Raw genomic sequence first — 20856 nt, 5'->3', positions numbered from 1 at the left:
ACACTTTCCCAGTGAGTGTTCCGCACCCTTCCACCCTTCTTTTTTTATTTTTTGATATTTTTCATCTATTTTTATATAATAATAATAATAATAATAATAATAATAATAATAATAATAATAATGACTATAGAATTATCCTTGATATAAATTCAAAAGTAGTACCTCTGTCAATTTAAATAAATAATTTTGGCAATCTTCATAATGGTGTTATTTAAAATAATGATCAAGATTCCAAAATACAAGCTAAAGAAAAGGATGAGAAAGAAAAAAAAAAAGCTGAGAGAAACGCTGAGTGCAAAAGAACATATCAGGGGAGTGATATGTAATGAAAAGAAAAAACAGATGCAAAGAACATCAATTTTGCCTTTTAGAATTCTGAAATATGTATATACAGGGCTCATCTATGTCTCTGAAAAGTGCTCTTCTTCGCAGCAGAGCTTTTTTATATTTGTGTGCTTGTGTGTGTGAGTATTTAAATGTGTTTTGTGTGTGAAAATGTGTGTAAGAATGCGTGTGTGCGCGTGTGTATGTGCGTGTGTGTGTTGCTGTGCCCAATGGTCCATGTTTTATAGTCCTGTGTTATACCAGTGTATAGGACTTTGCGTATGGGTTGTTGCTCTGTTTCAGGTGTCCTCTAGAGTCTAACAGTGATTCCTGGGAGCTGCTGAGTTTAGCGGCCTGGGCGAGGTCCCCTGGCTCGCGGTGGGGTAGCGTGGAAGCTGAGCCTGGCTGCCACTGCTGCACCGCTTCTCTGCTGGGTGGGCCGGAGGAGGCAGGTGCAGTGGAAGGCGTCTCAGAGGGCGTTGGGGCTAACACGGCCGGTCGCTTTGCAGTGCGACTTCTCTGTGGCTCCAGACACGTCTGACCTGTGGCTTCCCGGCCCGAATGAGCTGCTCCCCGGTTCAACAGGAAGTCCATGCGTAGGTAAGGAGGCAGATGGACCAGTTCGCCCCCTGCACAGAGGATTCACAGTTATCTCACTGGACACAATAAGTTTTTGAAAAGTCACGAGCATATCATGTTACACGGCAGCTACCCAATTTGTTTCTAGTGCAAAAGGTGAAAACTGCACCATTTTCTGAAGTAAAAGAGGCAATATCATTTTCTCATCAACTTTTCTTTTTTTTAACCCACAGTAATATTTTCTTATCACTGATATTTAACCCAGTTCTACATTTCTTGGCTTGGCGTCCTTGGAAACACCCACCATCTTCAAGAATTCTTCACAAAGAAGAAGAAGTAGTTTTTATTTGTCACATGCACACTCAAGCACAGTGAAATTCCTCCTCTGCATTTAACCCATCTGAAGCAGTGAACACACGCATGCAGACACACAAGTGAGCAATAAGCGCACACACATACCCAGAGTAGTGGGCAGCTATGCTACAGCGCCCGGGGAGCAAAGGAATCATTCTTTAGTTTAACCATTATTTAAAACTATACAGCTTTTCGATTTCATAAAATTGGTGAAATTTAGTTCCCTCTGAAATGTGGTCATATGTTTATTTCTGCAATATCTCAAAAACAGGCCATTCTGTGGCTGGGAAGTTATTTAATTTGAGGGGATTCCTGAGCAAATAATGTGCATGAAATCGCTCGCTTCGCACCATCAAGCAGACAGAGGAAGTCCGCGTGCGCATGCGCAGGTTCACCTTCTTCTTTTGGATTTTACGGCAGCTGGCATCCACAGTGTTGCATTACTGCCATCTACAGGTTTACCTTTGACCGTGCACTTACAGTTCCATCATTCTGTCGCTAAACGAACAGCTGATCACACCGAGGTGCTCGCTGACCACCGATATTTATTAGTTTGGTCCTACGTTTCCTTTCCTTCACAATGTAACGTCTGTTTAGGGCCATGTGGCCCTAAATTCATTAATTGTTCTATTTAAAAAAAACATCTCATCTCATCTTCTTCCGCTTATCCGGAGCTGGGTCGCGGAGGCAGCAGTCTGAGCATGGAAGCCCAAACTTCCCTCTCCCCAGACACTTCGGCCAGCTCCTCGGGAAGAACACCAAGGCATTCCCAGGCCAGCCGAGAGACATAGTCCCTCCAGCGTGTCCTGGGTCATCCCCGGGGCCTCCTCCCGGGGGGACATGTCTGGAACACCTCCCCAGGGAGGCGTCCAGGAGGCATACGAAAGAGATGCCCGAGCCACCTCAGCTGATTCCTCTCAATGTGGAGGAGCAGCGGCTCTACTCCGAGCTCCTCCCGAGTGATTGTGCTTCTCACCCTATCTCTAAGGGAGTGCCCAGCCACCCTGCGAAGGAAAACAACAACAAAAAAAAGAATAAAATTGGAAGTCTGTGATTTGAATTCAGTAGCTTTCGGTCCACTAAGCAAAAATAATTGGGTGTCAGGGAAAATTCTTTTTATGACCTAAACTTGAAAAATCTGAAAGACAGTCTACCTTTAAGGCCAAATCTAAAATGGGTTTATATTAACTACACATACAGATGACTTAGGTTCTAACATAATAGTATTGTAGTGCACTGTGTAAGGAATAACATGCTTGCTGTTCCTGGAAAATAAATCAGTGATGGCTGGTGTGATGAGAAGCAGAATTACTCTCACTACCACAAATGTGACTATTTTCCAATAAGAGCATGTTACTGGCAGCACGGTGGTGTAGTGGTTAGTGCTGTCGCCTCACAGCAAGAAGGTCCGGGTTCGAGCCCCGTGGCCGGCGAGGGCCTTTCTGTGCGGAGTTTGCATGTTCTCCCCGTGTCCGCGTGGGTTTCCTCCGGGTGCTCCAGTTTCCCCCACAGTCCAAAGACATGCAGGTTAGGTTAACTGGTGGCTCTAAATTGACCGTAGGTGTGAATGTGAGTGTGAATGGTTGTCTGTGTCTATGTGTCAGCCCTGTGATGACCTGGCGACTTGTCCAGGGTGTACCCCGCCCTTCGCCCGTAGTCAGCTGGGATAGGCTCCAGCTTGCCTGCGACCCTGTAGAAGGATAAAGCGGCTAGAGATGATGAGATGAGCATGTTACTAGGTGTTTATCGGTTTCCTTTTATACAGTGGAGATATCTCTCTCATCTCATTATCTCTAGCCGCTTTATCCTTCTACAGGGTCGCAGGCAAGCTGGAGCCTATCCCAGCTGACTACGGGCGAAAGGCGGGGTACACCCTGGACAAGTCGCCAGGTCATCACATGGCTGACACATAGACACAGACAACCATTCACACTCACACCTACGGTCAATTTAGAGTCACCAGTTAACCTAACCTGCATGTCTTTGGACTGTGGGGGAAACCGGAGCACCCGGAGGAAACCCACGCGGACACGGGGAGAACATGCAAACTCCACACAGAAAGGCCCTCGCCGGCCCCGGGGCTCGAATACAGTGGAGATGTGGGAGGAATTTTTATTAGATCGAGAAGGACATAGTTTTATCTATTTAAAGTTACATTTAATGTTGTGAAACATCGAAAAAAAATCCAAGCGACTTCATGTTATCACTTACGTTACAATGTTAGAAACTGTCATTCGCTCACCAACCTTTTTCTCTCTTGAAGTTAATAAAACAAAAATAATGTTCCTCTGTCATGAAGACTTTCTTATGGAGGAAAACGTACTGATTGTTACAAAGTGCTGAAACCTTCCATAAATGTTTAATAAACGTTTCCTTAAGAAAACTTCATACCAATTATTATACGTTTTGTTTTGTTGAATAACAACATGTTTTAATCCATTTATTTTTACAACACATAGTTTGTTGATTTAATTGGTTATTAACTGACTCCTACAGTGGTGCTTGAAAGTTTGTGAACACTTTAGAATTTTCTATATTTCTGCATAAATACCGTATGACCTAAAACATCATCAGATTTTCACACAAGTCCTAAAAGTAGATAAAGAGAACCCAGTTAAACAAATGAGACCAAAATATTATACTTGGTCATTTATTTATTGAGGAAAATGATCCAATATTACACATCTGTGAGTGGCAAAAGTATGTGAACCTTTGCTTTCAGTATCTGGTGTGACCCCCTTGTGCAGCAATAACTGCAACTAAACGTTTGCGGTAACTGTTGATCAGTCCTGCACACCGGCTTGGAGGAATTTTAGCCCGTTCCTCCGTACAGAACAGCTTCAACTCTGGGATATTGGTGGGTTTCGTCACATGAATTGCTCTCTTCAGGTCTTTCCACAACATTTCGATTGGATTAAGGTCAGGATTTTGACTTGGCCATTCCAAAACATGAACTTTATTCTTCTTTAACCATTCTTTGGTAGAACGACTTGTGTGCTTAGGGTCGTTGTCTTGCTGCATGATCCACCTTCTCTTGAGATTCAGTTCATGGACAGATGTCCTGACATTTTCCTTTAGAACTGGCTGGTATAATTCAGAATTCATTGTTCCATCAATGATGGCAAGCCGTACTGGCCCAGATGCAGCAAAACAGGCCCAAACCATGATACTACCACCACCATGTTTCACAGATGGGGTAAGGTTCTTATGCTGGAATGCAGTGTTTTCCTTTCTCCAAACATAACACTTCTCATTTAAACCAAAAAGTTCTATTTTGGATTCATCCGTCCACAAAACATTTTTCCAGTAGCCTTCTGGCTTGTCCACATGATCTTTAGCAAACTGCAGATGAGCAGCAATGTTCTTTTTGGAGAGCAGTGGCTTTCTCCTTGCAACCCTGCCATGCACACCATTGTTGTTCAGTGTTCTCCTGATGGTGGACTCATGAACATTAACATTAGCCAATGTGAGAGAGGCCTTCAGTTGCTTAGAAGTTACCCTGGGGTCCTTTGTGACCTCGCCAACTATTACACGCCTTGCTCTTGGAGTGATCTTTGTTGGTCGACCACTCCTGGGGAGGGTAACAATGGTCTTGAATTTCCTCCATTTGTACACAATCTGTCTGACTGTGGATTGGGGGAGTCCAAACCCTTTAGAGATGGTTTTGTAACCTTTTCCAGCCTGATGAGCATCGACAACGCTTTTTCTGAGGTCCTCAGAAATCGCCTTTGTTTGTGCCATGATACACTTCCACAAACATGTGTTGTGAAGATCAGACTTTGATAGATCCCTGTTCTTTAAATAAAACAGGGTGCCCACTCACACCTGATTGTCATCCCATTGATTGAAAACACCTGACTCTAATTTCACCTTCAAATGAACTGCCAATCCTAGAGGTTCAGATACTTTTTCCACTCACAGATATGTAATATTGGATCAATTTTCCTCAAGAAATAAATGACCAAGTATAATATTTTTGTCTCATTTGTTTAACTGGGTTCTCTTTATCTACTTTTAGGACTTGTGTGAAAATCTGATGTTTTAGGCCATACAGTGGGGCAAAAAAGTATTTAGTCAGCCACCAATTGTGCAAGTTCTCCCACTTAAAAAGATGAGAGGCCTGTAATTTTCATCATAGGCACACTTCAACTATGAGAGACAGAATGGGGGGAAAGAATCCAGGAAATCACATTGTAGGATTTTTAATGAATTAATTGGTAAATTCCTCGGTAAAATAAGTATTTGGTCACCTACAAACAAGCAAGATTTCTGGCTCTCATAGACCTGTAACTACTTCTTTAAGAGGCTCCTCTGTCCTCCACTCGTTACCTGTATTAATGGCACCTGTTTGAACTCGTTATCAGTATAAAAGACACCTGTCCACAACCTCAAACAGTCACACTCCAAACTCCACTATGGCCAAGACCAAAGAGCTGTCAAAGGACACCAGAAACAAAATTGTAGACCTGCACCAGGCTGGGAAGACTGAATCTGCAATAGGTAAGCAGCTTCGTGTGAAAAAATCAACTGTGGGAGCAATTATTAGAAAATGGAAGACATACAAGACCACTGACAATCTCCCTCGATCTGGGGCTCCATTCAAGATCTCACCCCGTGGGGTCAAAATGATCACAAGAATGGTGAGCAAAAATCCCAGAACCACACGGGGGGACCTAGTGAATGACCTGCAGAGAGCTGGGACCAAAGTAACAAAGGCTACCATCAGTAACACACTACGCCGCCAGGGACTCAAATCCTGCAATGCCAGATGTGTCCCCCTGCTTAAGCCAGTACATGTCCAGGGCTGTCTGAAGTTTGCTAGAGAGCATTTGGATGATCCAGAAGAGAATTGGGAGAATGTCATATGGTCAGATGAAACTAAAATTGAACTTTTTGGTAAAAACTCAACTTGTCGTGTTTGGAGGAGAAAGAATGCTGAGTTGCATCCAAAGAACACCATGCCTACTGTGAAGCATGGGGGTGGAAACGTCATGCTTTGGGGCTGTTTTTCTGCAAAGGGACCAGGACGACTAATCCGTGTAAAGGAAAGAATGAATGGGGGCATGTATCGTGAGATTTTGAGTGAAAACCTCCTTCCATCAGCAACGGCATTGAAGATGAAACGTGGCTGGGTCTTTCAGCATGACAATGATCCCAAACACACCGCCCGGGCAACGAAGGAGTGGCTTTGTAAGAAGCATTTCAAGGTCCTGGAGTGGCCTAGCCAGTCTCCAGATCTCAACCCCATAGAAAATCTTTGGAGGGAGTTGAAAGTCCGTGTTGCCCAGCGACAGCCCCAAAACATCACTGCTCTAGAGGAGATCTGCATGGAGGAATGGGCCAAAATACCAGCAACAGTGTGAAAACCTTGTGAAGACTTACAGAAAACATTTGACCTCTGTCATTGCCAACAAAGGGTATATAACAAAGTATTGAGATGAACTTTTGTTATTGACCAAATACTTATTTTCCACCATAATTTACAAATAAATTCTTTAAAAATCATACAATGTGATTTTCTGGATTTTTTTTTCCTCATTTTGTCTCTCATAGTTGAGGTATACCTATGATGAAAATTACAGGCCTTTCTCATCTTTTTAAGTGGGAGAACTTGCACAATTGGTGACTGACTAAATACTTTTTTGCCCCACTGTATTTATGCAGAAATATAGAAAATTTTCAAGGGTTCACAAACTTTCAAGCACCACTGTAAATTTGAATGATATGATAAAACAAAGTATCCAGTAAGAGACAATATTTTTGGTTCACTTTTTCACTAAAGAGGTGGAAAAAGTTTGGAAAGTGGCATAAATTATATCACAAAAAAAGTATCTCATCTCATCTCATTATCTCTAGCTGCTTTATCCTGTTCTACAGGGTCGCAGGCAAGCCGGAGCCTATCCCAGCTGACTACGGGCGAAAGGTGGGGTACACCCTGGACAAGTCGCCAGGTCATCACAGGGCTGACACATAGACACAGACAACCATTCACACTCACACCTACGGTCAATTTAGAGTCACCAGTTAACCTAACCTGCATGTCTTTGGACTGTGGGGGAAACCGGAGCGCCCGGAGGAAACCCACACGGACACGGGGAGAACATGCAAACTCCGCACAGAAAGGCCCTCGCCGGCCACAGGGCTCGAACCCGGACCTTCTTGCTGTGAGGCGACAGCGCTAACCACTACATCACCGTGCCGCCTGAATGTAAAATGTGTAACATATATTAACAATAAATAACTAAATAAAATGAGGTCTAACAGTCCTACTGAACACTTGGAAACTGCTGGTGCTAATGAACCTCTTGGGAAAAAATTATTAATTTTCCATTGATTCAATATCAAAAGTTCCTGGTATTCCCAGGCAGTCTCACACCAAGTACTAACTAGGTTAAGGCACACCGGGACTCTCGGTTTCAGTAGCCCTTCACCTATTACATAGCTTGGGTTACAGTGGGGGGCTGGTCCTCTGGTAACCACGAGTTTGATGCCCTGCGCACATCTGTATTGCGGCATGCCTCACCAGAAGGCACCATTTTTATGATGGTCTTCGGTATGACCCATCCAGGTTGAGAGGTGGACATGCTAACCACTAGGCCAACTTGCCAATCCCCAGAAATTAGGTGAGGGAGCAGGAAACCTTCCAAGAAAAAACTTGGATTAAAGTTTGGAAATTTACTATTGGATTTACTACTTGGATATTCTCTGAGATAATAAAGTCATAAATTGGAGAGGAAAAACTATGAATTTCCGAGTTTAAAAAGTCACAAATTTGTGAAAAAAAACCCCTTAGAATTTCCAAGATTAAAAAGTCACAGCTTTATGAGAGGAAAAAAAGGAAAAATAGTGTGCTTTTATCAAAGAACTAGATTGATTTACTTTGCAAGGTTGGATCAACATCACACCACAGACGTCACGGCTGAGCTGAGAGTTAAAGGAAATGCAGTCTTTCCTCCTTGACTGTGCAATATCAGAGAATAAAGTGCTAAGAGAGTTTCTCCTACATTTCCCAGAATGCACTGCAGCCAGGAAGCATGAGAGGTTTTTTCTTCCTCATAAATTTGTGTGACTTTTAACCTTGGAAGTTCTGACTTTTTTAATCTCAGAATTTCTCGGTTTTTCATGTTCTGTTACAAAGTGAAGTGATCTGGTTCCTTGACACAAACAAACAAATGTCATGCAGAGCATGATACTTGGGAAAATCACAAAGAAACGGAAGTTATGGCCGATTAAGTGTTTTTACAAGATTTGACCTTGGTGATCTTGACCTTTGACCTTGACCCACCAAAAACTAATGATGTCTTTGTGTGACCCTAGTGAGTTGTCCTGTGCATTTTGGTGAAGATTGGTCAAGAAATGACGACGCTAGAGCACCAACAAACAAACGGACAAACCAACATGCAAAAATCTCCCATTTTCGCAAGTGAAAACTATTTCTTCAAGTTTTTTTTTCTCAGAAATTTATTTTTAATCTCTGAATTTCTGAGGTTTTGTTTCTCGCAAATTTGTGATTTTATAATCTCAGAGAACGTCCAAGTTTTTTCTCATAAAGTTCCGATTTATATTAATACCTGAATTTTACCTTGTAAATCTCCGACTTCTCAGAATATTACCCCTTCCCCTCAGCTCCATATTTTTTTTTAACCTACAATGGCCCTAATACGCTACCATCATAAAGAATCAAAACCATACCAATCATCACCTACAAGTAACATTATATCTGTCAAATTCTATGAGTTCTTGCACTTCGGCTGTAACTGCTCCATAATTTAATTCACTTTTAAAATGAGCAAGTTCCGAAATTAAAGACTTCAAACTGAATAAGGCTTTCTAAAATGAAACTTCTTCACGATGTAAATTCAGCTCCTGAAATTAGCTCACAGACAGTCATCTCTGAAATGTGGTATTGCTTTTTCATGATAGGGAACATGAGGTTCTGTATTGTTCTTTTTCTCTTACAGATAATATCAAATCTGTTTCAGAGCAATGAGTTGTAATTGCGATAATTTCAGCACAATGTCATCATTCTGCTTGCCCGGGGAGGTTTTTTTTTTCTCTCTGACTCCAGAGTTCAAAGCTAATTATGTAGTGCAGCAGTGAAAATGATGAGTGTATAAAAGAAATGCCAGGGACTCAGGATGTAATGGAAACATGAGCATAAATTCAGGCTCTTATTAAAACACCAAAAATTTCCTATTTATTATTTTGTTTCTATACTGTATATGTTATCAGGGTTCATATATGTTATATGGACATGAGTGTTTTACTGGGACATACGCCACTCATATGTTTCATATGAGCTACATCCAGGACATGGAGATCCAAATGACATAAATCTCTATTTTTTTTCGCGGTCCAAATCCTGCGCTCTGATTGGCTGGCGAGCGGGTTCGTATCCTATGATACAGATCCCAGTTATGGACCCCGGTTATGGACCTCTGGCGACTCGCTCGCTCACAACAACAACAAACATCGTAACATTTTTTGTCAACATTTATCTTTTTTTTATAAGATTTATTTATAAGATTATCAAAAATCGTATAAATTTTTGCCAGCATTTCTCAGGAGAATATCATTAATTTTACATCATGGATAGTGATAACGACAGTGTTCACAGCGAAAGCGAGTTTTACTACCCTGAGGAAGAAGAAATAAAAGAAAACATTTCAGGAGAAAGCTAAAAACCTCTAACTTGCTAACGCCGAGCAAAAACATGGCTGAATCCTGAATGACTCAATTTTGTATAAATAGGGGACTACACAGGTGGCAAAATGTAGTTTTTTTCCTGCCATGGAAGTGCACTTGTATACTGAGGAGGAAGCAATTTGCATTACAGCCGTGAATGAGGATTCAAAATGGCGGCTCGGCTCGGTTTTCCCTTTCGGGCGCTCTTGTTTTCTGTTAGAATTTGGTCAAGAAAAAAATAAATATATCATTTACCAGCTTAAGGTCGGTCCGTATGGTGAAATACTGTGACCTCGGCCTTGAATACTGACCTCGGCCCAGAGGGCCTCGCTCAGTACTTTCAAGACCTCGGTCACGGTATTTCACAATACAGACCTCCCAGCTGGTAAATAACACACATATATGTCACTTGTGAGGAAATTGATGAATTGTTTTGATAAATTTGGCTACTTTTTGTTTGTGAATGTGTCTTTGTAATAAAAAGAAAATCACACAGGGCGGCACGGTGGTGTAGTGGTTAGCGCTGTCGCCTCACAGCAAGAAGGTCCTGGGTTCGAGCCCCGGGGCCGGCGAGGGCCTTTCTGTGTGGAGTTTGCATGTTCTCCCCGTGTCCGCGTGGGTTTCCTCCGGGTGCTCCGGTTTCCCCCACAGTCCAAAGACATGCAGGTTAGGTTAACTGGTGACTCTAAATTGACCGTAGGTGTGAATGTGAGTGTGAATGGTTGTCTGTGTCTATGTGTCAGCCCTGTGATGACCTGGCGACTTGTCCAGGGTGTACCCCGCCTTTCGCCTGTAGTCAGCTGGGATAGGCTCCAGCTTGCCTGCGACCCTGTAGAAGGATAAAGCGGCTAGAGATAATGAGATGAGATGAGATGAGAAAATCACACATTGGCTTGAAGATATGAAGTTTATTTTCTCGTGTTGAAAAACTCCCATTTTTCATAGTAAATGCATTGCGGATCTGAGTAACATAATTCTTGATATTTCACTCTGATGACGTCACTCTCAGTGTTTTCCCGCTGACTAGACATGCGTTGTCAAAATGGCAAACTGTTTCAAAATTAAAATTCTTTTAATTAACTTGCGTATTTGTTTCTGTGGATGTGTCCATATAATATAAAGAATATTACATGGTTCTGTGAAGATATGAAGTTTATCTTCATGTTGAAAATATTTCACTCATTTGCTTTGCTCACTCGTGAAATATACATTCGCCATATCTTCACGTAACCGTGTTAATATCCTCTCTCATATATATATGAAATGGACAGAGATCTCAACCAATCAGATCTTTTAATAATTCTCAGGCCTGATTTAATCCAGGTCCTGGTGGCACGCTATACAATAGCAATTGTACTTTTGTTCTGGTTTCAGGAAGTGAGGGAGCAGCAGTATTTTGTCACACCAGTCAGTCACAAAGGCTGTGTGCTCATGCCATCTCTCATTCAGTGAGTCCATTGTGACAGTAAACTGCCATTTTGTACTGGCAGACAAAAACCTTTTCCGATAATGAACACCGATGGCCTCTGTTCACCCTCTACACGCGGCGCACAGTGACGCATTTCACAATGAAGCCTAAACTGAGACGGGTAACCCGAGAGTTCAACACCCAAGTCGATGAGCCCCACGTCACTTTGATAGACACCAATGGACAGAGACAGTGGTGTGTATGTATGTATGTATGTATGTGTTTGTCAACACAGAGACAACAACACAGCAAATCGATACACCCAGGCATGCAGGTAGGCAAAGAGTGACAGGGTTCACTGAGGTAATGTTCAATGAGGAAGAAACCCAAGCAGAACAGACAGTCTCACAGACAAATTAACTAATTAAAGGTTAATAATTAAATAACATCCATAAAAATAAAGACTGAAATGATGCAGGCCTTTTAGTCAAATTCTAAAACCTAAAGCAAGAGATTTTGTAACTTCCTTTTAATTTGTGATTCTAAAATAGTTTGGAGGATGGGACTGAATAATTTATTGTCTATTCAAACCATGGGACTAGCCCTTAGTAAATTAAACAGGCCCTGGATTAAGTGCAGCTCGACATGTTACCTGATATTCAGCTGAGAGGCAGAGGAAACATAATCTATCGTGGCACTTACTTTAAAATGGCCTGGCATGGAAACCAAGCAGAAATTTATGTTATGTGCCACAACTTGAGCCATTCACAGGTCTAGGAAGTATACTTCTGTTTTCATTGTTCCTTGCTGTCATGCCAGTGTTAATGTGGCTGTATTTAGAATTTGTTGCTCATCTTTTAAGAATATCTTGAACTTGCGATATGAGGAGAATACACCACCATCTCATCGCCAAAATGTTAGCCAATGACTTGCTAAATTTTTGTCAGGATAATGATCGTTTGTTTCCTTTAGTCTGTATTAATTAATTTAACTAACTCACTTTGGCGTGAAATTACACTACCATTTAACTTTGTTGGAGTATGTTTTCACCTCCGTTTGTTTGTGTGTTCCAAACGTAACTCAAAAATCAGTGAATGGATTTTGATGAAACTTTGAGGAAAGGTGAACAATTGATTAGATTTTAATGCACATCTGGATATGTACAGTACGTGGATCCAAGATTGTAGTGAACAAATTTTGATGAAATTTGGTGTATAGCTTTAGTATTATCCTCCGTTCAAGTTATTTGATTTTGATGTTGATAACATGTGGCTTGGTGGAGGTATGCACTCTACCAAGTGTCCTTCTATTTTCTCAATGTGGGACTCTGACTACACAAAAGCTCGTGTGGGAAAGCTTTGTCAACTTATCTACCCTTTGGAATTTTGATGTGTGTATGCATTATGATTTGTGCTTTTCACTGTTTTTTGAAGTGACTTTCCAAAATGCAAGTTGATGGACTAGTTAATCATTTTATGATTTGTCCACCAGTACATTTTCATTTTATATTTTCTCACTGATTCTCAAAGATGCTGCCTTTTACATTAACACTAGATAAAAGTATGTAAATCATGGGAATGTATGCTCTTTTTTTGCAAGCTAAGTACACTACTGTAAATTTCAAACGTGACATTTGGCTTTGGTTTTGGATTCAGAGCTCTGTATTAGAATTATTTTTTTAAAGTAGTCTCCCCACAATGAGGACAATGAGCTCTAGATGGTAGCAGTATTGTAGTCAAGTCACTAAACTTCGAGTCTGAGTCCAGTCTTGAGTCCCCAGTGTTCAAGTCTGAGTCAAGTCCAAGTCATTAAAGAAAATTTCGAGTCGAGTCCGAGTCAAGTCCACGATTGATCCAAGTCGAGTCCGATTCGAGTCCAACACTTCAACTGCACCATTTGATGGTGGCTGTTTTAGCACCATTAACATTATTTTGTTCCTAAACATGATGTTTGATCAGGTGAATGTGCATTCTCTTTGTCAGGGAGTGCAAAGTATTCTGTCAGAGATGTGTTGGGAGAGGGATGTAAGTGCAGAAGGTGTGTTTATTAATACAAGTGAAGACAGGTAAACAATCCAGAATGGCAGGCAAAATCGTAAAATGGTGAAACAAGCAATAGGTCAAGCGAGGCACAAACAGGCTATCGTAGACTCGGCAGAATCAAAGACAAGAAACTGGAAATCAGGGATCAGGAAACCAAACAAGGAAATAAGGCTTGGTAATATATCAGCAACGCAACTCAATACTTTGCAAAGTAAGTGTGTTTTCACAGTTTTTATGTAGGTGTACTGATTGTACCTTAATCCTGTGTAGGTGCGAATCATTTACGGTGCACACGAGAGTCCGCTTGGCATGCATGCTGTCTGGAATGTGCCCGAGAGTCTATTTGATGCACATGCCAAGGGGCACAGGTGTGAAGCTCTTGCACAAAATTAGTACAAAAATTAACGTAGATATAAATATCTTATGATTCCCTTCCAAGTACCATGACCTGAATGAGGTTTTCAGTAATAAAAGAGTCACATCACTGCCTCCTCACAGGTCTTACAATTGTGCCATTGACTGCCTTGCAGGAACTTTTCCTCCACATGGTAGAATGTTCTCTCTCTCATCTGCTGAGACCAAAGCTATGGAGGAGTATACCAGGGACTCCCTAGATGCTGGAATCCTTCATCTTCTCCCACCAAAACTGAGTTCTTTTTCATTGGGAAAAAGGATGGTGGTCTCCGACCTTGTATTGACTACCGTGGGCTGAACAAGGTTACCATGAGAAATAATTATCCTTTACCCCTTTTGTCTTCAGCCTTTGATTTGCTTCAAGGAGTGACAATCTTCACCAAGTTAGAACTTCGCAATGCCTACCACTTGATCCGGATCCGGGAGGGAGATGAGTGGAAGACTGTTTCCAACACACCAACAGGACATTATGAGTACTTGGTTATGTCATTTGGGTTAACCAACGCCCTAGCTGTCTTCCAGGCACTCATCAATGGCATCCTGAGGGATATGTTGAACCAGTCCACCTTTGTCTATCTGGATGATATTCTGGTATTCTCAAAGTCCCTTCATGAGTATGTTCATCATGTTAGAGTCGTTCTCCAGTGACTCCTTGATAATCATCTTTTCATGAAGCCTGAGAAATGCAAATTTCATGTTTCCAAGGTTTCCTTTTTGGGGTTCATCTTGTCCAAGGGGAACCTTTGCATGGACCCCAAGAAGGCTCATATGGTCCATGACTTGCCTCAGCCCACCTCTTTCAAGGAAGTTCAACACTTCCTTGGTTTTGCAAATTTCTATAGAAAATTAATTAGAAATTTCAGCTCAATGGCTGCACCACTATCTAACCTAACCAAGAAGTGGTCTGGTCCTGGCTGATTCTGACCGGTTTAATTTTATGTTGTCTTATCACCCTGGCTAAAAGAACCAGAAACTAGATGCTCTGTCCAGGCTTTTTCAGAACACGGACTGCTAGAACATGTTAGCAACCGTTCTCCCAAACTCCAAGATTGTGGCTCTGGTACATTGGGGAACCAAGATGATGCTGCAACAAGCCCAGCAGAGGGAGCCAGGTCCTGATAATGGACCTTCAGGGTGACTTTTTGTCCCAACCTCAATGCACTCCCAGGTCTTACAATGGGGGCATTCCTTGTGGCTGACTAACCATCCCAACACAAGCAGGACATCAGAGTTTGTGAAGAGGTGGTTCTGGTGGCCTGAGATGAATGGAGATGTCAAGTCCTTCATTGCTGATTGCCCTGTTTGTACCCAAAACAAGACCCCCCACACCCTTCCCCATGGTCTCTTTTACCTCCTACCTATACCCAAATGGCCCTGGTCCCACATTTCCATGGACTTCATTACAGGTCTCCCCCCTCCCAAGGTAACAGTCATTTTGGTTATTGTGGACTGTTTTTCCAAGCCTGCCATTTTGTCCCTTTACTCAAACTCTCCTCCACTCATGAGACTGCTGAGACTGTCACCAAGTGTTCAGAATTTTTGGTCTTCCTCTGGATATAGTCTCTGATCATGGACCCCAATTCACTTCACAGTTCTGGAAGTCCTTCTGCAAGCTGATTGGGGCCACTGTCAACCTCTCCTCTGGCTTCCACCCAGAGTCTAATGGACAGACAGAGGTTTAACCAAGACCTGGAGACCACCCTCTGATGCCTGGCCTCCATTAACCCTTCATCTTGGAGCAGGTATGTCATCTGGGCGGGATATGCTCATAACACCCTGTGTTGCTCTTCTACAGGTCTCTTACCTTTCAAGTGCCGTTCAGGTTTCAACCTCCACTGTTCCCAGACCAAGAGCCAGATGTTGGGGTCCCTTCAGCCCAGAGCTGCATCCAATGGTGCAGACGCATCTGGCATAGGGTCCAGTCAGCTCTTTAAAGGTCTGCATAATGATACCAGCTTGAGTCCAACCACCATCGCAGACCTGCTACATCATTATGTCCTGGGCAAAGAGTCTGGTTGTTGATGTGAGACCTTCCCCTGTGGGTGGAGTCCCCCAAGCTGGCTCTACGATTCATGGGACCCTTCAAGGTCTTGAGGAGGATTAATCTGGTCTCCTATTGTCTTCAACTTCCCTGGGCCATGCATATTAATCCCACCTTCCACATCTCCTATCTACAACCTGTTATCACCAGCCTACTGGCTCCTGCAACCAGACCCCCCCCCGAATTATTGATGGTGAGCCGGTTTACACAATTAACTGTCTCCTGGATTCCCATTGTGTTCAGCGAGCCTTACAATATCTGCTGGACTGGGAGGGGTATGGCCCAGAGGAACCATCCTGAGTCCCAGCCCAAGACATTTTGGACCCAGATCTCATCAAGGAGTTCCACCAGAGACATCCTGATCACCCCAGAAGGAACATCAGGAGACATTTGTAGGGAGGGAAATCCTGTCATGACTTTTGTAACTGCTATTCTTTTTTTGGTCATGTGGGGTCCTCAGTGTCTTTGTTTGGTGTCTGTCACACATCTTATTATTGACAGATTATTTTCACCTGAGTCCTTGTTTATGTGCCTATTTAAGTCCCTTGTTTTCCTGAGTTCTTTGCTCATTCTTGAGTTGATACGCTGTGCAAACCCAGTGACAAAGCCTGTTCCTGAGTTTATGCTCCGAGTTTTCTCCTGTATGTAAGCCTGTTGTTGACCCTTGCCTGCCTATCATGGACTTTGTTTTTGCCTGCCACTTTTGGATTGTATGCTGATTCTGATTGATAATGGATATTGACCTTTTGCCTGGATTTTCCCCCTGGATTACGGTCTACTTGCTGTTCGAATACTTCTGCCCTGCCTTTCAAGTAAAACCCTTGAACTGAATACCTGGTCTCTGTCTCTTCAGCTGAATTTTATCACACCACCTTGTAGCACAAGGGTAGCACTCCTGCCTGCTATGCAGGAGACCTGGGTTTTATCCCAGGCAAACCTAGCAGTTTTCTTTCTTAAATATGCCTATCAATATGCTTCTGGAAACAATGGGGGGGGGGACCCTCAGAGGGTAGAAATGTCAGTACTTTCAACATGGTGTTCGAATTCTGGCCCTGACAGTTCCTCAACCTCAGCTACATCACTAAATTTCATAATTGGTCTCAACTAGAAATGCATGGGACTGTTTCTGTTATCCTGTTCCCAGAGTTCTTCTGTTTGTACCTGCTCATGTTATTTTCTAATGAGTTTAGTTCACAAAATAAACAAACCACTGGCCTAATTTAAACCACCACGGGCCTGACCAGGCAGTGACTAAGGATGAATGAATGAACTTTAAATGTAATGTAAATGTATCACACAGGTCCTTCTTTGTTCTGTGAGCTTCATATCTGATTGCTTGCTCATGCCTGCATGAAAGTAAAAACCTCCCACTCACATAAACTTTTTGTTGCATCCCACAGGATCCCAGTATTGATTCATGCCTCTAGATTTAAATAGATGCCCTCTGAACCTTTTTGGTAAGGTTTATAGACAACACAACAACAACAAAGAAGAGTTTGCCTCTGCATTTGCATCAGTTTAGAACATCGCAAATAGATGCAAATACACTAGCAATGAGTGGAACAAAAAATACTGAAAAAAAAAATCACAATTCAAAAGCATACCATTTGGTCTTTGTCTTTTAACCCTCTGGGGTCGAGAGCTTCACCAGCGAAGCTTGACAGGTTTAGAATGAGTAGGTCATGTATTTAGATAAATATCTTCACAAGTTTTTCATCATACAAGCATGATAAACATATTGACAGAAACTTTACACTTTCCTATGTGCCCACTGCCAAATAGTATTATAGTTTTTAAATTGAGATGAAACATAAAACTTGTCACCTTACTCAGGTGGGGTTTACATTAGACCGTATCAGCGGATCATCAGATTAACGTTTTTAAAACGATTAACATGCACACAGCAACACCAATACACGATTCGCCTGCACACAGCAACGCCAATACACGGATACGCTCGGGTCCGCAGGCACCCTGCGCTCCAAATCACTCCGCCCTGAACAGCGAGTGCCCTCTGGAGGGTGCGCACTCCGGCCCTGCGCAGCTCACAGAGCGCGCGAGTGAAGTGCACGAGCAGTAATTCGGGACTGACCCGCTGTGTGTGTGCTCTCAGTGCATATCGGGTATGCACGTCACTTACCACTTGCAAGTGGAAGGATGGCAAGCCTAAAGACCATCATAACTACACAATGGGCAGTATTTGCATCAGTATTTGCAGTATTTTCATACTTTTATACTCTTTAATGAAAGGTGATACAAGGCGGAAGTCCACGCCGTTTATCAGCAGTCGCGTCACATGACCAACGCCAGCAAATCAGGAAGGTGGATGTCACAGTGACGTTGTCCAATGACGACGCCAGCTAGAGCTCAGCACAGCGTATCCGCGTATTCTCAATGTTTACACAGCACCGGACCAGACACGATCTGGATTGAATACGTGGACGCTGGCGGATTCCCGTTTCCTGGCATTTCCAGGCGTTTTAATGTAAACGGACAGTGCATCCGCGAAGAAAACGAGACAGATACGGTCTAATGTAAACTTGGCCTCAGTCACACCAGAGTCAGAGCGCTGAGCGTCCACTTACGCATTCATAAAAGACTATTCACATGGTAACGGCATGATAATCACTTTCACTCTTTCAGTTTCAATTGGTTTCTCTTTCACGGTGGGAATGCCCACCGTAAACAGGATCAAAATCTGTCAGACATAGTTTAGGCTATTTGGAGGTAACACTTGTTGCGAGCTGAAACACGGAATTTATGCACTTCGGATGATTCAGGACAGCGGTTCAATTAATGTTTCATTTCATTATTCAGGACAGTGATTCAATTCAATCTTGAGAACTGCGACACTGATGATCAGCAGTGCCTTTTTTTTTAACTTCGACTCGATCCAGCCAAGGATCAACTTGAGTAAGTGTAAATATTTCTTCAATTTATTATGAGCAGATCAGTTGATGTGTGCGCACTATAGTGCATACACAGGAAAAATGACTGAGCGATTTTCCCAGAGTTAAAAGTGTTTTCCTCAAAAATAGTTAATTTTGCTCTATTTTGAGTTTAGAAAGCAAAATTTGGAGTTGGAGTGGGAGCAAAATTACAGAGTAATTGTGTAACAGAGTTGGCTGTGGCTCTGAATTGAGTAAAATAGTACTAGCCTAGTAAACTAGACCCACCCGCCTAGTGGCCAAAAATATTTTTGCCTACGAGTGGGTCTAGCCTCGGACCATATCAATAACATACCCCGGGCATCAAATCGTGCCCGCCAATCACAACACAAGGTTTTTGTTTGGATTCTTTGGGCCGGCTTTAGCAGGAGTGACGACAAGGCTGCGTGACGCTGGAGAAAGCACAACAGGAAAGATGGCTACGGCTATTGAACAACGCTTGTTTGACTCTGCTTTGGAATCAGTTTTAGAAGAATTAGACTTGGAGTTTTCGTTGAAACATGATTTTAGAGTGACACTGAGTGATACTCTCATGTCTTTTTGGCACAAACGACAAAAACAGTCAAACTCCATGATCGCTGAATCTTCACCAAAACACTCGACACTCCAATGGTGTCTCTCTCCACATGCTGTTTGTTTACCCTCCTCCACTGCTTTCTGTCGCTCTGACTACGTCACAGTCACTGTTGCGCTGATTGGTCAGAGCGTTGGCCTATACGCACAGAGACAGTTTGAAAGACAACGGGTTGTTCCTACCCACACCCTTCGGAAATGTCTACGACCGAGACCAGACTAAATATTCACATTTAGTCTGGCTTGCCAGGCTAAAATAGTACAAGAGTTAATTTCAAGACACACTGAATACTGTAGTCAAATACCAGATAAATGAAGCTGTTGTAAAAAGCAGTTTTAGAACGGTACTGAAATGTGTGAAAAAACATGACCTTACCCATTGTGACTTGACCTGATGGGATTAAGAGTTGGCAGTGGGAGGAGTTTTCCCTCTTCTCATTGAATGGAAATTTTTACCCTTCTCATTGAATACCCTTCCCACTGCCAACCCTTTATCCCAAAACAATAGGACATACTTTTTTATGATGGCCAGTTAATTGTCCAAATCAATGGAGCAGATTTAAGTTTTTGTGCTTGATACATTGTTAAGACTGAACAGAATCACCTCGAGTGACCAAAACAGTTCGTCACAATGGGTAAGGTCATGTTTTTTCACACATTCCAACGCAGTTTTAAAACTGCTTTTTACAACATCTTCATTTATCTGTTTTGTTTTTTTTTTAAAGTACAATCATGACATACACACTACATAGATATTATTGTAGCTGAACTTGTGTTGAAGACAAAAAAGTCATATGACTTTGAAAATACTGTTGAAATTGACAACAAAATCAGGGCATGCCAAAATCATTAGAGTGCCAGAAAATACCCTCAGACCCCAGAGGGTTAATATCATAGCACGATTTTTGACTATTTTGGTTCCTTGTGATAATGACAGGACTCCTGTAAAGTCTCACATTACATGTTCTTTTGTTTCCATTGTTTTAAAGTAAATATATGCAACCTTTTGCATCCAACTGTACCTATGGATGTGGACTCGTATAAAAGAAACGTTCTTCCAGTTTTATAGCTCTGAAATGAAAAGAAGTGGCCTGGGTCCAGATATATTGCTGAGTACAGGCCATAAACATCAACTTGAAGAACACATCTTCAGCCAAATCTTTGATTTTTTTTTCAAACTCACCAGGTCTGTGTGCTTTGGGCACGGCCATGTTCATGACCCGGCTGGCATCCTGTGGTTTTGGTGGCGAGGCGGTGAAGCGGCAGATGCCTGACTCAGAGGGCGTGCTGGATGTCATACTGTCTGTGTAGTCATTGGTGCCGGCTGTCATCTGCTCAGAGGAGGTGTCAGAGATGAAGCACTCTGTGATGGTGAACTTGGCATGGCGCAGCTGCTCTTCCATCTTGGCGTGCTCATACGCTCGGGCAAGTTCCTCATATGTAGAGGAAGCACTCTCTGTGGACACCATGCTGCTTCGAGCACGGTCT

At 42.5% G+C, this 20856-nt stretch overlaps 1 protein-coding gene across 1 annotated transcript in view; it reads right to left on the bottom strand.

The window, feature by feature from the left end:
* Positions 1–283: 283 nt before the first annotated feature.
* dscamb (Down syndrome cell adhesion molecule b) overlaps positions 284–20856 on the bottom strand; it is a 390833-nt gene continuing 370260 nt past the window's right edge. Inside the window, exons 31-32 of the mRNA XM_060905739.1 lie at positions 20552–20854; positions 284–953 (exon numbers count right to left, since the gene is read on the bottom strand). Coding sequence (XP_060761722.1) covers positions 580–953; positions 20552–20854 — 677 coding nt within the window. The 3' untranslated portion in view covers positions 284–579. The remainder of the gene's footprint in view (positions 954–20551; positions 20855–20856) is intronic.

The sequence above is a fragment of the Neoarius graeffei genome, chromosome 23 (genome assembly GCF_027579695.1).
Source record: "Neoarius graeffei isolate fNeoGra1 chromosome 23, fNeoGra1.pri, whole genome shotgun sequence".
NCBI classification, from domain to species: Eukaryota; Metazoa; Chordata; class Actinopteri; order Siluriformes; family Ariidae; genus Neoarius; species Neoarius graeffei.
The sequence above is the reverse complement of the archived record's forward strand: the minus strand, read 5'-3'. Positions and strand labels throughout refer to the sequence as shown.